The following is a 14,415-nucleotide window of genomic DNA, read 5'->3' as shown; positions in this document are numbered from 1 at the left end:
TAGGCACGACGACGGCTCGCTTACACCTTTAATCAATATACACTGTCCATGTCCTGACCGACCAGTACAATCAGTCCGCGCTCTGGCCGTGCCACGGCCACGTCTACAATCCGAGTCTTCCTGTCTCTCGACCGTCTCGATCGCTCGGTCGGCAGTAAATCCATTATTTCGACGCGCTTTTGACGGGCATGGCCAGCCATAGGCATCATGGCTTCGCAGACGCAGGTGTTGATTGCCCCAACGGGTCAGCGCCTGCAGACAGATCTCTCAGAAGTCACCTCGTAAGCAGATCGCCGTTCCCATGCAAAGAGTATCCCGGCCATCATGTTCTGATAAAGATCCATATTCCAGCCTCGATGACTTCAAAGCATGGGTATCCAGCCAAAGCGGCATTCCTGTTCACAACATTGTAGCCCTCAACACCCAAGGCAAGACGATCAAACTCCAGACGATTAAGTCGGAGGTGAGGACCCAGACAAGTTCAGATGCACTTGCAAACCCGTGCTGACCAACCTCATAGACAGAAGTATTCATTTACGATATCCGCGCCACCCAGGTGACATCCCCTGGGGCCTCAACAGCCCTGACCTCCGAATTCCCGTTACCAAAAAAATACGTCCCGACGGCACCCCCGAACGCTATCAACGATACACACTCGCTTTCGTCATGGCAAGCCCTGTTCAAGTCGCGGCGCGATTGGGCGCTAGTCGTGGTTGGAGACTGCACGGCTATGCTCAGTGCTATCAACGATCGCCACAGTGAGATGGATGTCATGCTCAGGTGTCTGGATGCGGCTGTTGCGAACCTCGATACCGCCCTCAAGCCCATCGAGCCCAAGTTTGTCGAGCTCAAGAAGTGGGCGACCCCGACCCAGCAGGACTACGAAATGCTCACAAACAACTGGGAGTCATATCTCGAGCTTGCGCGCAGCATCGACATCTCTCCAGCCATGATGCGCTATATGACTGGTCGCGATCTGCGCAAAGCACGTCAGGCGACTCTAGAAGACCTCGTTGATCCCGAGACGTCACGCAAGGCTGGCAAGCTTGCCGCCACCTCCCTGCGAAAGTTCAACAGCAAGATAGCGGACCTCGAGAAGAACGCCGACAAGATGTTCAAGAGCTGTGACGAGCTGTTCCAGAGCTTTGACAAGCTTCTCAATCGGTCGGTGATGAAGCAGGCTGGGAATTGCAAGGAGCTTCTCAGCGACATCGAGGCGGTGGCCAACAAGGTGGACACGGACTATCAAGCTACACTGCAGTATAGTAGCCAGTCGCGTGATCTGTCACAAGCCTCCAAGACTGCACAGAATCACACACGACAGCTCCTGCCTAGTCTGCAGAAACGTGCTACTGAGATGGACGATCTCCTGCAATACATCACCGAGTCTCGCAACAGCATCGCGGCCGAGTCCTTGATGTTCATGCGCACTATTTCCGAGATTACAAGCCTGCACTCAACGGTCAAGAATCAGATGAACGTCCTCAACCAGGGCGAAGAGGAGATGACGACCTTTGACTACCTGCGCCTAATTCAACAGCTACCCTTCATGTACGCCTCGTTCGTGGCAGAAGCGGTCCGCCGCCGCGAGTGGGGCGACAAGGTCAAAACCGACTCGTCGACACTTGTCAATGAAATGGCACTGTTCCAAGATGAAGAGTTGAAACGGCGGCGCAAGTGGCAGAAGATGGTGGGCAGCACATACGGGCCTGACAAGGCCGAAAACAACGTGCTAGGTCTCGAAGTCAACCTGCTAGGCGAGGAGGATGTGTGGCCGAGCATGTCCCGTCAAGACCTTGAGGATTTCTTGTCCACGATCCAGCGCCACAAGGCGGACCCTTCTGTGATCGAGGACGTCACCAAGCTCATCGAGGAGCTGCGGACACCAACGAAACAACAATCGAAACGACTCAAGGCCTTCAAGAACGGAAGCATGCATGAAGCAGCGCTAGGAAGAAGTGGCCTATTGATTCGTGGGGACGACGAGCTGCTCCGAAGTCTGCAAGACGACAAAACCAAGCTGGAAGGCAAGCTCAAGACTGCAGAGAGTCGCGTTCGGAGGTTGGAAGATCTGTTGCACAGACAGAGTCAAGCATCTCGGCCCTCGATAGGGAACTTGTTCCAGTCACACGACAGGGATTCCTCCAGCTCGATCAAGTCGCCTCGACCCCAAGAGGACAGACGGCGATCATCAATCGATGGTGCAGAAGCGCTCTTCCAACGTATCGCGAAGCTTGAAGCGGATCTCAATGCCGAAAGGGAGAGGGCCGCGAATTTGGAGAAGGATGCCAATGAACGCGCAGAAATCCTGCAGCGAGACATGGACCATGCAAACCTTATGAAGGTAGATCTTCTAGGCAATATGGAAGCCCAGAAGAAAGAATTTGTGGAGGAGCGCAAGTCGCTCGAGGATGAGATCAAGCAGCTCAAAGCCCGGATCGAAGAGACCGAGGACGAGATCGAACATTACGGCGAGTCTCGCGAGAACGAGAAGCTGACATTCAACGAACGCTTCCATGCATTAACGCTAGATGTGGAGCGACTGAATCGCGAGAAGAGGGATGAGGCTCTCAAGACCCAAGGCCAGGTCGACTTCTTGCGGAACGAAGCGCGCGTTGAAAGGGAGCGGAATGTCTCCCTGGAGAGGCAACTCCAGGAAGCACGAGATGCCATCAGAGCCTTGACCAAGCGCTGCCAGACGGCGGACGAGAGCACCGAGGCTCACACGCAGTCTCTTAGGGATCTTCACAGCCAGCTGGCTCCTCGCACGCCTGCCCCGGCAGATATTGCTGACCTAATAGAGTCCGTCGTCAGCAAATCTAATGACGTGCTCGTCAAGGTGCAAGCGCTAGAACAGGATCTCTCGCTCATGAAGGCTGATCTGGACATGGCACAAGGACAGGTCAAGGACACCAAGTCCGAACTGTCCACAACACGCGAAAAGCTTACGCAAACCGAGCTGGACTTTGTGCATCTCCGAGAGAGCATGGATGAGGAGAAGGCGCGCTGCGTGACCCTGGAGGCAGAAGTCAAGGAAACCCGCGATCAGCTTAACAGTCTTAGGACAAGGATGACCGAGGGAGAGACTGGTTCCGAGACCTTGCGAAAGCAGCTGAGCGACGAGGAACAAAAGGTTGCAGACTTGAACGAGCAGCTGGCATCCCGCCAGTCTCAGCTTGGGAGCCTCGACGAAGAAGTTCGCATGTATCAAGAAAGGCTCCAGTCGTCGGAATCTCGACTTTCTGCTCTCGGCACTCGCCACGACGAGCGCAGTCTTCGCAGCAAAGAGCTGACGCAACGGCTCTACACGCAGAATGAGCGACTGACACGTTTGTTGGAGCGTCTCAGCTTCTCGGTGTCACGCAAAGACGGCACGATGGTGATCCAGAAGATCCCCAGAGCTGAAAGAACACCCCAAAATCCAAACGACTCTTCGGACCCTAACAGCTCCACCATCCGCCAGTCGATGTCTCTGGCCAATAACCCTATGGCCGATAGTGCAGATCTCAAGCTTTTATACTGGATGAACGCCGAGAATGCGCAGATAGAAAGCGATCAGTACCAGGCTTACATGAGTGGGCCAGGCTCTTTCGATATCGACGCCTTTTCCGATGCAGTATACCGCCGCATCAAAGAGGTCGAGCACACGGCACGGAAGATGACACGCGAAGCTCGCGCCTATCGCGAGCGTGCACACAATCTGGCCAAAGACGCGCACGACAAAATCGCATTTCGGCACTTCAAGGAGGGCGACCTTGCTCTCTTCTTGCCCACACGAAATCAAACCACTGGCGCATGGGCTGCCTTCAACGTGGGATGCCCGCATTTCTTCCTACGCGAGCAAGAAAGCCATCGCCTGCGCAGCCGCGAGTGGCTTGTGGCTCGGATCACCAGGGTGCAGGAGCGTGTTGTCGATCTGTCAAAAAGCCTGCAGTCAACGGGGGCCAACGCGTCCGAGGCAGAGACAGACTCGCTAAACACAACTGATGACTTTGACAACCCCTTTGATCTGTCTGATGGACTTCGCTGGTGGCTGATTGACGCGCAAGAAGACAAGCCGGGGGCTCCATCTACCCCGGGCCTCGGCAAGTCTACGGTTGCCGCCAATACCGTTGCAGCGGTGGCAGACATGCAAGGCAGCCGCGGGGCCAAGAGCAAGTCGAAGCTGGGACGACCATCTGGGATTGAGGATCTGAGTAAGACTCTGAGCAAGAGCCTGGACAGTCGGCGCAGCAGCACGGGCTCAAAGAAGGCGATCCCCTTCGCGGTCGGCGCGAACGCCGCCACCAAAGGCAGTGCACTGGCCAGCGAGACAAACAGTCTTCGCGCAGCACCTGCCGAGTCACCTCTTTCCGGGACAAGCCCTGGAGCTGCTTCGCGGCATCGAGACGAGGCAGACGCTACCGGCACTGGGGCGGGACGCGAGTTGGCCTCGGCCGTGGAAGAGAATCGGGGGTCCGGAAAGATGACGGCAGGAGCAGCTGCCACTGAGGCAGTGGCAGGAAGCAGAGGAAATGACAATGAGGTGCGGCAAAGTCACGAAGAGATTGACACTCTTCTAGGTCCTTAGTTTCCTCTGGAGTTTCATGGCTTTTGCGTGTGCTCTGGGAAAAGGAGACGAACCATGAATGAGAGGCCCCTGGCTGATGCTTTGTACTCTAGGTGAAGCATCGGGCCGACCGATCTGTAAGCCCAGCAAAGGTCAGAGCCGGGCCGTCGACGTCACCAAGCAAGGCGACAGAGCGGCCGCAGCGACGGTTGGAGCGAGATCTCAGCGTGGTGAGCGAGGCCTCTGTCGAGAGCCCGAGCAAGAAGAGTATCGTGTGGGACTCTTTGTGGAACCTGGATATCAGTTATCCTTCGAAGTGATTGGGGAAGCACTGGACCGCGGTAATAGTTGGCGGACTGCGCCGTTGGCAAGGGACAGGGCGGCGGAGCATAGCATTGGCGCACCAGGCGTTCTGAACGTCAAAAAATTCTCACATTAGCATGAATGCATACAGCTATATATATTTCTGTATTTGCACTGAACGGAGATTCTGGCCGTCCCATTATTGCTGGCGTCTGTGTATGGTTGTGAAGGCTCAACCCAATCCGACCATAGCGGGGATCTCGTCCTCCACATTTTATGATTGGCCAATGTACATCAAGGTGTGGGGCTTGGCCACCAAGCATGCAACCCCTGCAGAGCCGGGCTGTAGCTGGCAGAAAATTGAAGGGACGCAATTGAAGCTCCGTCTGGTCTCTCGAGCGGCCGACGACGACACACTGGCAACGACAACCTTGTCCGACCTCGACAACTATCACAACCACACACGCACAATGGCGACACCGCGGATGACGGCCCGGGCGCCGGCTTGCCTGAGCTGCCTGCGCAGAGTCACGCTGCAGCAGGCATCGACCTCGACGACAACGGCGACGATGCCAGCAGTGATGACGATGGTGATGCGTGGGAGTGTGGCGACACAGCAGCAGCAGCAGCGCGGCAAGGCGACAAAGGCCGAGCTGGAAGACCTCCAGGGCATCCCGGTGCGCCTGCTCGAGGACATTGTCGGGTTTGGCAAGAAGGGTGAGTCTGCTGCACCCTCCCATCAAGTCCTTGGTGCATATTGAAAGTCTGGCTGGCTGGCTGGCTGACCCAACACCACAAACACAACCGACAGACACCATCATGCGCGTCAAGGCCGGCCGGATGCGCAACTACTGGTTCCCCCGCGGCCGCGCAGAGTACATGACCAAGCAGCGCTTCCGCGAGATGGGCCTCACCGAGGCCGCCATTGGCGTGCGCGACCGCACCTTTGGCCAGCCCCGCAGCGTGCTCGCCGCTATGGAGAGCAGCAGCCGCGATGCCAATGTCGCCGCCGTCGAGGCCATGGAGGCCGACGCCGTGGCGGCGAGGAAGAAGAAGCAGGCTCTGACGATGCCGGTACTGTCCTACCTTTGCTCCCTTGTGACCTGGATCCCGAAACATTATTTGCTGACTTTTTTATCTTCTCCTTCTCTCCTCCTCCCCAGCCCGAGCAAGTCCACGACCTTCTCAAGGCCCTCCTCCCACCGGTCCTCACGTTCGAGCGCAAGCCCATCGCCGTGCCGACACCCACGAGCCCCGCCGCGGCCGCCGAGCAGGCAGCCTCCTTGCGCCGCTCGCCCCTGATCGCCTCCAACGCGGTGCTCTCCGAGGAGGACGAAAAAGCCGCGGCCCAGGCCACCGCGCCTACCCCGCCGCCGGGCCCCATCGCCATCTTCGGGTCCGTCTCGACGCAGGACATCCTCGCCCGGGCTGCCGAGATCCTGGCTGCTGCTGCTGCTGCTACCGCGACGGACGGCGATCTCGGCGGCGGCTCCCGAGTCGCAGCTGCCACGCTCGGCGACGTGCACGGCGTCGCGATCCGCGGGCTCGAAGAGGGAGAGGACCGGATCAAGAGGATCGGCGTCTTCGAGGTGGAGATTGTCGTGGCCAAGGGCCTCGAGCCGATCGTGCGGGAGGTTGATGTCGTGCCGGAGCCTCTGCCGGTGGCTTAGACCCAAAGTGTTTTGAGAGGGTTGCTGTTGTTGTTGGTGGCATGTGCTTCTTTGCGAGCAGGCACCCAGAATGTTGGTGGTCAGCATCGGATGGGATACCCATGCTTGGCTTTCCCTCGTAAGGGGGTTGTCTTAGGAGAACATGACCCCGACAACTCTAGAACCACGGCCTACTTCAGAAGGTTCCAACCGCGCAGGATGGACGATACCGGGGGAAGGCGCAGATGATGTACGAATAGCACGTCTGGGCACCGCACAGCACGAATAGTGGAGGAGGAGAAGACGTCACGACGATGAGCGGGGTGCCTCGTGTACAAAAAAGTCTTGAGAGAACGATCCATCAAGCAAATATGCCAAATCCAAACCTGTAGAAATAGAAGCAAAGATGTATAAAATGTTGAGACTCTCATCTAGTGTGGGACTACAATGATATACCTGTCCCCGGATCATTTTCATGAACTGAATGAGTCCCGCCGTTCTTGCTGGTCAGTACCAGGATCCATGGCGCGGAGGAGCGCACGTTGTGATTACCAACGTATGTATGCCCGGAGGAACCACAGGATGTAGCCAATCAAGTACTTTGGAGAATAAATTCGGTTCAGGATAAATGCGAGGCATCTTCTAGTCTGTCGTGACGTGGTAGTGTACGCAGAGTGTGTTCCATTTACGCAGAACGCAGACATGAGCATTCCTCTCCTTCCCCTACCTGATTTTCACTTTGGAAGTTTCCTTTTTGTACTTCTGCCACTGACTCTGAGATCGGCTTGCCAAATTGAATCGGCTAGCTCATCTTGACTCAATGCGGCACGATTCGGCACAATTTCTTTTGATTTTCTTTCTAATTCTTTTTGTCTCGCAAGTCCTTCTCGCCTCTCCCCCTCCCCTTTTTTTTTTTTTTTTTTTTTTCAAATTAGCTTTCCACTTCCCACATGGAAAGATGCCTTACTTTGTTATATATATCGCCGCATCATGAATGTTTACACCAAACGTGATCAGTTGTCTTCCGGCTAGAGATACCCGTGTAGGTTTTCCCGGTCCATGTAAATACTGTACTGTGCCAAAACGAGAGGCTTTTCCATCGCAGTGGCGGGTAACAGCTGTACTGTGAGATCCTGATGTAAAAGCCACTTCGCCCATTTCTCTTACAGGCCTTCCTAGCCGCCGATGACACCCGAGGCCTCGACTCTTACTACAACAAGCGAACCCCTAGGAACGGGTTGCCCTAGATGGTGAGCTTCACTTTCAGCAGACCCGGTGCCTCCTACTAGATGGCACACAAGCAGTATGATATAAACAGTCACCTCGTTCGGAACACCCGGAACGCTTAGGTTTGAGAAATGATCGCCAGCCGACGAGTAATTTAGAGTCGGGAGTCGTGACGTATGGTCTGGAGCGCGAAGATTCGGTCGAAAGGAATAGAAGTTGAAATGTATTGAACAGGCCAGAAACCCGATGTGCTCAAAGGGCAAGACCCATGATCGCCAGAAGTGGATATCAATGTCCACGGTCCGCCCATGCGAGCAACGATGGCAAGCTACTTTGAAGTGATTCTACAGTTCTGAGATGCGGGAGATTCTATCATGAAAAGTTTTCATTACTCCTTCATTCCAAAAATTACAACAACAGTGTTGTGATCAAAGAACCTTTAGAGCTGTGTCAGGCCAGCCTTAAGAAGCAGCGTGCTCGTTGAGCACAGTCATGGTTATCTCCCAAGGTAATGTGACTACGGTAGGAGGGTTGGCTCGGACAGGTGAGAAATTCCAGACTAGGTAGTAGAAGAACATTATTTCTGGCGGGGGAAGGGACGCTTTCAGATATTCATAGCAGCGTATAAACATAGCAGATGTCCCTCGCATGTTGGAAGTAGTCAAACTTGGGAACCCAGCTGAAGAGCGAGGACTCAGAATACCTACGGCGAGAGGGCCTCCATTGCGCAGCTGGCTCATGCAGGAAAAGCTTCAGGAGACCATCGGAGGGGGGTGAAAAGCAGCAGTACCTGGCGTGAGCGGAACTCCCATACCCGGAGACGGGCTATGACCACCAATCTTGCGACTAGGACGTAGCATGTAGTTCGCAGCTGTACACATTTACGTCCTGCGTGCTCGGGGATTGTATTCTTGAGACTAACAGATGCTTTTGCTGCTGTTGGCAGTGGTAGGAATGGACATGTGAGCCCGTGCTAGTAGGCGTGAGGCAGAAGACTTTGATTGGGGCCAGGGAAGATATTGGATACTGTATTATCTCTAACAGAGAGATTGCTGTAAATGTGCTATACTTCGGGTACGAGACAAGACAAGAATGGCTCCAAACTGGGTTTGAGATGGCGGAATTGCACGAATCTGGAGAAGACCAGGGCTGCAGAAGCTTCAACGGCTCGGCAGGACCTGTGCTGAGAACGCACGGGTTTCCCCTGGTTGTCAGTCCACTTCCAGCCCGAGCTTTGGGCTGAACGAAGTCTCTCGCGACCTCACCTGATATCATCGCAAAGCACCGCCAGATTGGTCCATTGTCGTCCTGTCTTACACACCACTACCCATGCACCCCGCGTTGTGCTTGCTCGGCTTCTTCCTGCGGGGTACGGAAACTTGTCCGATGCCAAGCACTGTCTGTGGGAGCCCTTGCGTGTGTGTCCAGCTCGTCACATCAGAGTGTGGCGATAAACCCGCAAGCATCCGCGCAGCTGGACAGAATCTTGAGGTGTCCGCCAAGGACAAGACCCTACTGAGAACTGCGCCCGTGTAGGGTTTTGTTTGTCACATTGACATCCCTGCCTCCTTTCTCAGCGCACAGGCAAGCAAAGTCGTGTCTCAGACGAGCAGATCGAAAGAAAGATTTGCTGACTTCGCCAGCCGATCATACCTACACACCCAGCGGGACAGGCGGCGACATTTGGAGACAAACCCCCCAGTATTCCCCAAGGGATAAAACTCGCCGTCGCCAATGAACATTTTGGAATGACAACCACACACTAAAAGCACACTAAAGTAGGTCATGCATTTCCACCCCAGAGCTAAAATACGGACTGCGCGGAACGGGATTCCGCGGGGTCCTCGTCCGTGCGTCATTGTAGGACAGACGCTATGTACTTTTTTTTGCCCTCAAACGCAGCTAAGGCTTGCCCGCAAGATGCAAAGCGCCGGCATTTACTCGCCTGGCGTAAGCGATGGGGGTGCGTAGTGTTGTAACCACTAGCCGAGCCGGTGAAGCTACGATGAGTGCTCGCGTAGGTACGGGCGCCGACGGAGGGATGCTGCCTCCATACAAAATTTTGAGCCTGCCATGACCTTGTTGGGCCCAGATCTTGGGGGCGTTGGACCGACCACGCGAGCAACTCTCCTCAGACTTGGGAAGGGAAGATCAGCCCAAGCCACTTTGCCCAGGTCCTGACCAAGCCACTAGGGTCCGTCACAAGTACGAGTCTACGTGTCTTGGCCGGAGCGATTAGGATTCAACGACCTACGGGAACACTCGGGGCTGGCCATTTCTTGAGCTGCTGCTGCTGCCTCGATTCTTGGCTGTGTTTTCGCGCTCCATCGCACGATTGTCTCCACTGCGTCGCGCCCTCGCCTTTATCATGCTCTCTGCCCTCTCAAACGCGACCCGCTCGCCTGCTGCTTCGATCCGGGGCAGAAAACGGGGGCAGGTCCCGGGGGGGGAGCGGCCCCATCCCTAAAGACCCCTGAGCTGGCAAGCCCCCTGGGCCTGCGGGCTGGTGGGACCATGCCACGCAACGCAACACAAAATCACAGATCGATCGTCGTCCCTCCGTCACCGCCGGGTGGTCAAGCTCAAGCTCCGATTTTGTCACGATGGTGATTGTCCTACTGTAGAACAATGCTTGGAATCATAGCAGCAGCAGCAGCAGCAGCACCAGCGGCACATCTGCAAACACCAGCAGCTCTCTGACATTATCCCCATATTCGGACGTCTATTCCTGGGAACGTTTTGACCCTGCGCCGCCGCCACGCAAAGACCGATATGGGAATAAACACGCCGTTCTTTCGGTGTGTGTGCGCCTGTGACGGAGAGCAGCTTTCTGGTCCCCATCCACGCTGCGACCTGCCTTTCTGCCAGGGGCCCCCGGCGCGCTGTACTGTGCCGCAAACTCCAGCCCAACATCGCTTTTGCGGGGTGCCCCGTTGTGGCGCGCGCCGCGCACTTCATCCGCCTGGGGTAGGTGAGCAGAAAGACCAAACAACAAGCCATGCTCACTGGAAGCCCTCAAGGTGTGCGGCCCGGGTCAGACGAGTCTGTTTCTACTCCATACCACCGTGAGAAAATCCAGGCCAACCTGGCGAGGCTACATTTCCAGTCCGTGTCCCGGGCCATGTCTTTCATGCAAGCAACGTTCTCAGCAGAATGGGGTTTTCGTCCTGTGTAAATCTCTCTTCTCTCGTCTCTCTCCTTATCTCTCTCTCTCTCTGTGCACGCACGGAAAAGCAAACGATCTGCTGCAGACAATGTCCAAACCTACCCGCATGCAAACCCACACACACCCACACACAACCACCCAACTTCTCTTGCCGATGCCCTTGCCTTTCCCCTCCCCCATCCCCTCTAGCAATCAACGCACACACGCAGCCATTCAGGACTCCCATGCAATCATCGAACCCTTCTCGAACTCCCCTCAAAATCGCCTTGGCCCTAGCCTGTGCTGCGCCTTTCCATTCGCCGCTCGTTACGACTCCGCATGCCTGGATCATTGAATCATTACCACGTCTCCCCGCCCGTCTGCATTACTCGAGAGGTCAGGTCGCATTGGGACATGCGGAACAGAAACAGAACCATATGAGGAACAGAACAAGTGGAGGATGATAGAGGAAGAGGCTCCCGGGATATTTTCTAGACCTAATATCACACACACACACACACACACACACACACACACACACACACACACACACACACACACCTCTCTCTAGATTAGGCCAAAGCCCCTCATCTGTTCAGACCCTTAATGATTCAAGGCTTGATGACCACCACCCTTTTGGAGCCACCACCACCACCACCATGAGAAGGCGTTGGAGGGGTAGCTCGATTTGCAAGCAAGCCAACACGCCAGCGTTCGAAGCTAGACAACATCAATCATTCCGCCCGGGCTTCTTTGCCGTTCTGGGGCCAACTGCCGCCGCACGCGGAGGTGGGCCAGATCTTGCTTAGCGCAGCTTTCATCTCCGTCACCCCCAACTTTTTCGATGATGCACCGCACGCGAAGCTTGCCACGCCAAAGAGGGAGTTACCGAGAATTAGTCGTCCTACACAGTCACCTAGGATTGACAGACCGTCATTGGACTGATGTCGTTTCATTCATTAACATAGCTATGTGGTCCGTGTAGGCCAGCGAACATGCCAAAATGACACTGGCTTTTGCCGGCCGCAAACACCCTTTTCATGCCAGTAACCCCAAAAATTCACAAACTCCAGATCTGATGCCCTTTTTAGTCCCAACGCCTCCGAGAAATTGACCCGTCCCAGCCAGTAAGGCCTTCCCTCATTATCCTCGTGCTCCAGACTCCCGTCTGCTTTACCCAACCCTCCGCTCAGCTGTACAAGTCCTGCTTCATCACGTAGACCTTGCCCTCGCCTGAACCCCAGTTCGAAGCCCGCAGAGCTAGACAGCCTGAACCATCAACCCACCATGACGCCTGGCAATCAGAGTCAAAGCCGTGGCCGGGCCCGTCGCGAGACTGGATAAATGGTATCCGGAGCCTGCTCATGGTCCCCTTGGGCGTGTTGATCATCATAAACTCGCGATATTGCTTCTGGAAGAGCTCCATGACCTTGACGTTGGCCGCATCGATGTTGGTGAAGACGCCGTGCAGCCGGTAGCCCATGTTGATGCGGTCGTACCCTTGCTCGCGGCTGTGCATGACCACGTATGCTGGTTGTGTCTCCATGCCGTGCGCAGAGATTCCCGACGAGGATGTGTTTGAAGCCTGCGACTCTGGTGTCATGGGCTGCGAGACCTTGCGGCCGCTCTCGAGCTTGCGCAACATCGCGTGGGGAAAGTATTCATAGCAAGCTCCGGTGCGGTCGAGAAAATCCGAGTAAGGCCCGTCTATTATCTCGGGGATGTTGTGCTCGGTGTTGCGAAGGCCAAAGATCTTTGCTGGGGACACCGTGGCCGGCTGCTGTTGTGGTGGTGTCCTCGGGGCCACGGCGCGGAGGATGGGTCTCTCAGGGCCGACGAGGCCGTTTCGTTGGAGCAAAGTAGGATCTTCGGGTGTCCAGTTGGGATAGACGGCCTTCAGCAAGGCAGTGACGGCATCGTCTTCTGGAGTTGACCGGGACCGCTTGGTTGGACGTTGAGCAGCATACTCGGCTGGTATGGCGTCTGCAGGCCGTTTTGTGGTGGTATACGCTGTCGACATGGTGTTGGATATTTGTAAGCCTGGAGGAAGGTGGTGGTGGTGTCTGATAGTGCCGTGCAGGTGTTTGTGTGTTGTTCAACTTTGTGCCTCCGCGAGGTGTCCCTTCCAAGTCGCCACTTTGTGTTCTGTCGTTCTTCTGAGGATGGCTGGGATTCTTAGGACAGACATGCTGAAGGGCGATGACGAGGTATTTGAACAGTTTGCAACATGCAGTGGCCCCTTTGTGGTGGTGCCATCACTACCCACCAGGTGGACCAGCAGGCCCTGGCTCTCCCGGCGCATCGCATCCACAGGAGCATGAGAGGCCGGCAGCCGCGGGCATTGCTACCCCAGAGGGTTTCCCCAAAGCGGGGGGCCCTCCACATGAGGCGCTAGGAACTGGGGCAGGCCGCGGGTCGCGATGCAATTCCGCAGTGGGTAGTATGTACTGGAGAGAGGTGTGTGGAGCCCGGCCTGGGGCGGACATGGGCTCGGCTGTCTGGGGTCGCCAGTGGCCTGTCTTGGCTGCTGTCGAGTCTGTGTCGTCGATTAAGGGGGGTGTCTGTCTGTTCCACGGTGTGTGGGCGGGAGTGCTCTCTGGGGCGTCGAGCACAGAACCAGCCACCACATGGTCTGTTGCCCGTCCCACGAGGTGGTTTCCCAAAGAGGCAAAGGGAGATGCTCTTTCTGCCATGCCACAGCGCAGTCTGTCCACTGTAAGCCTGGCTCCAGCGCTGTGGGAGGCGTGCTGATCACCGCTGAAGGACGCACAGGCGTGATTGTGGTTGACGACGCCACGGTGACCAGATGCAGGATGACGTTTGTGAGGCCAGAACTCGCTCAACGGCCGCGATATTGTGCCCAGGCCTGCTCTCTCAATGATGTAGTGGAGCGTTCTGAAGAGGCCTGTGGCAGATACACGACGGGTGAGTTTGTGAGACGCTGAGTAGCGTAAGTACGTACGCACGTACACTAAATACTTTACGCTGCCTTAGGCAGCAGCTGGGCAGTGGTTGTGACCTGCCCGTCAAGCGAGGCAGGAGCGTTTAGCAGGAGCATGCATTCTACCGAAGCTTCCACCACAGCTGCCTCATGCAAAGGCCACCCACAAGCCAATCTTGACGTCCTCGACAAGCGACAAGGCTTCGCATCGCACCAGCCCGAGTCCAGCCCAGCCAGGCCCCGACAACCAGCATTCCCCGCAGCCCCAAGAGTGGCCCCTGATGGCACCAGCCTGGCATGTGCTCCGTCCGCTCATCGACAACCCTCGATTCGAGCAAGGATGACTCGTGAGTCCTCTGCAATAGCTCCTCCAGAGCTGGTTCAATCGACCTCCATCCGGCCTGGCTGACGAAACGAGAGGACTCTCCAGGTACCATCACAGCCTTTTGCCATGCTTTGTCTTGCCCAGCACATCAAGTCCACCGACACGCTCGAAGCGCTGTTCAATCCCCCAGCAAAACATGCCACCCTCCCTGTTCTGTTCGATGGCGCCAGCTCGCGCCAAGCCGCTTCGAGCTCCCATGACCGCCACGGCCAAGCC

General features: G+C 56.1%; 4 protein-coding genes across 4 annotated transcripts; 3 read left to right on the top strand and 1 right to left on the bottom strand.

Moving 5' to 3' along the window:
* Positions 1 to 207: 207 nt before the first annotated feature.
* B0I36DRAFT_249520 (autophagy-related protein 11-domain-containing protein) lies at positions 208 to 4,570 on the top strand (the record flags this gene model as incomplete). Its single annotated transcript, XM_046150481.1, has 3 exons — positions 208 to 281; positions 352 to 463; positions 521 to 4,570. The coding sequence occupies 3 exons, from the start codon at positions 208 to 210 to the stop codon at positions 4,568 to 4,570; spliced, it is 4,236 nt and encodes a 1,411-aa protein (XP_046009884.1).
* A 752-nt stretch (positions 4,571 to 5,322) lies between these two features.
* On the top strand, positions 5,323 to 6,522 carry B0I36DRAFT_366200 (uncharacterized protein; the record flags this gene model as incomplete). The annotated part of the gene is made up of 3 exons (XM_046159254.1): positions 5,323 to 5,569; positions 5,664 to 5,926; positions 6,016 to 6,522. 3 exons carry the CDS (start codon positions 5,323 to 5,325, stop codon positions 6,520 to 6,522), a joined length of 1,017 nt encoding a protein of 338 aa, XP_046009883.1.
* A 4,259-nt stretch (positions 6,523 to 10,781) lies between these two features.
* B0I36DRAFT_331109 (uncharacterized protein) lies at positions 10,782 to 11,434 on the top strand. Its single transcript, XM_046154935.1, has one exon. It carries the CDS (start codon positions 10,882 to 10,884, stop codon positions 11,335 to 11,337), a length of 456 nt encoding a protein of 151 aa, XP_046009882.1. The 5' UTR covers positions 10,782 to 10,881; the 3' UTR covers positions 11,338 to 11,434.
* A 541-nt stretch (positions 11,435 to 11,975) lies between these two features.
* On the bottom strand, positions 11,976 to 13,314 carry B0I36DRAFT_331107 (uncharacterized protein). The gene has a single exon (XM_046154934.1). The coding sequence runs from the start codon at positions 12,891 to 12,893 to the stop codon at positions 12,063 to 12,065; it is 831 nt and encodes a 276-aa protein (XP_046009881.1). The 5' UTR covers positions 12,894 to 13,314; the 3' UTR covers positions 11,976 to 12,062.
* Between the last annotated feature and the right edge of the window lie 1,101 nt (positions 13,315 to 14,415).

The sequence above is a fragment of the Microdochium trichocladiopsis genome (assembly GCF_020744255.1).
Source record: "Microdochium trichocladiopsis strain MPI-CAGE-CH-0230 chromosome Unknown B0I36scaffold_8, whole genome shotgun sequence".
NCBI classification, from domain to species: domain Eukaryota; kingdom Fungi; phylum Ascomycota; class Sordariomycetes; order Xylariales; family Microdochiaceae; genus Microdochium; species Microdochium trichocladiopsis.
This window is presented reverse-complemented; position numbering and strand designations above follow the sequence as displayed.

Coding starts and splice junctions, on each gene's coding strand:
- B0I36DRAFT_331109 (XM_046154935.1), top strand. CDS start 10,882: ATGGGGTTTTCGTCCTGTGTAAATCTCTCTTCTCTCGTCTCTCTCCTT.
- B0I36DRAFT_331107 (XM_046154934.1), bottom strand. CDS start 12,893: ATGTCGACAGCGTATACCACCACAAAACGGCCTGCAGACGCCATACCA.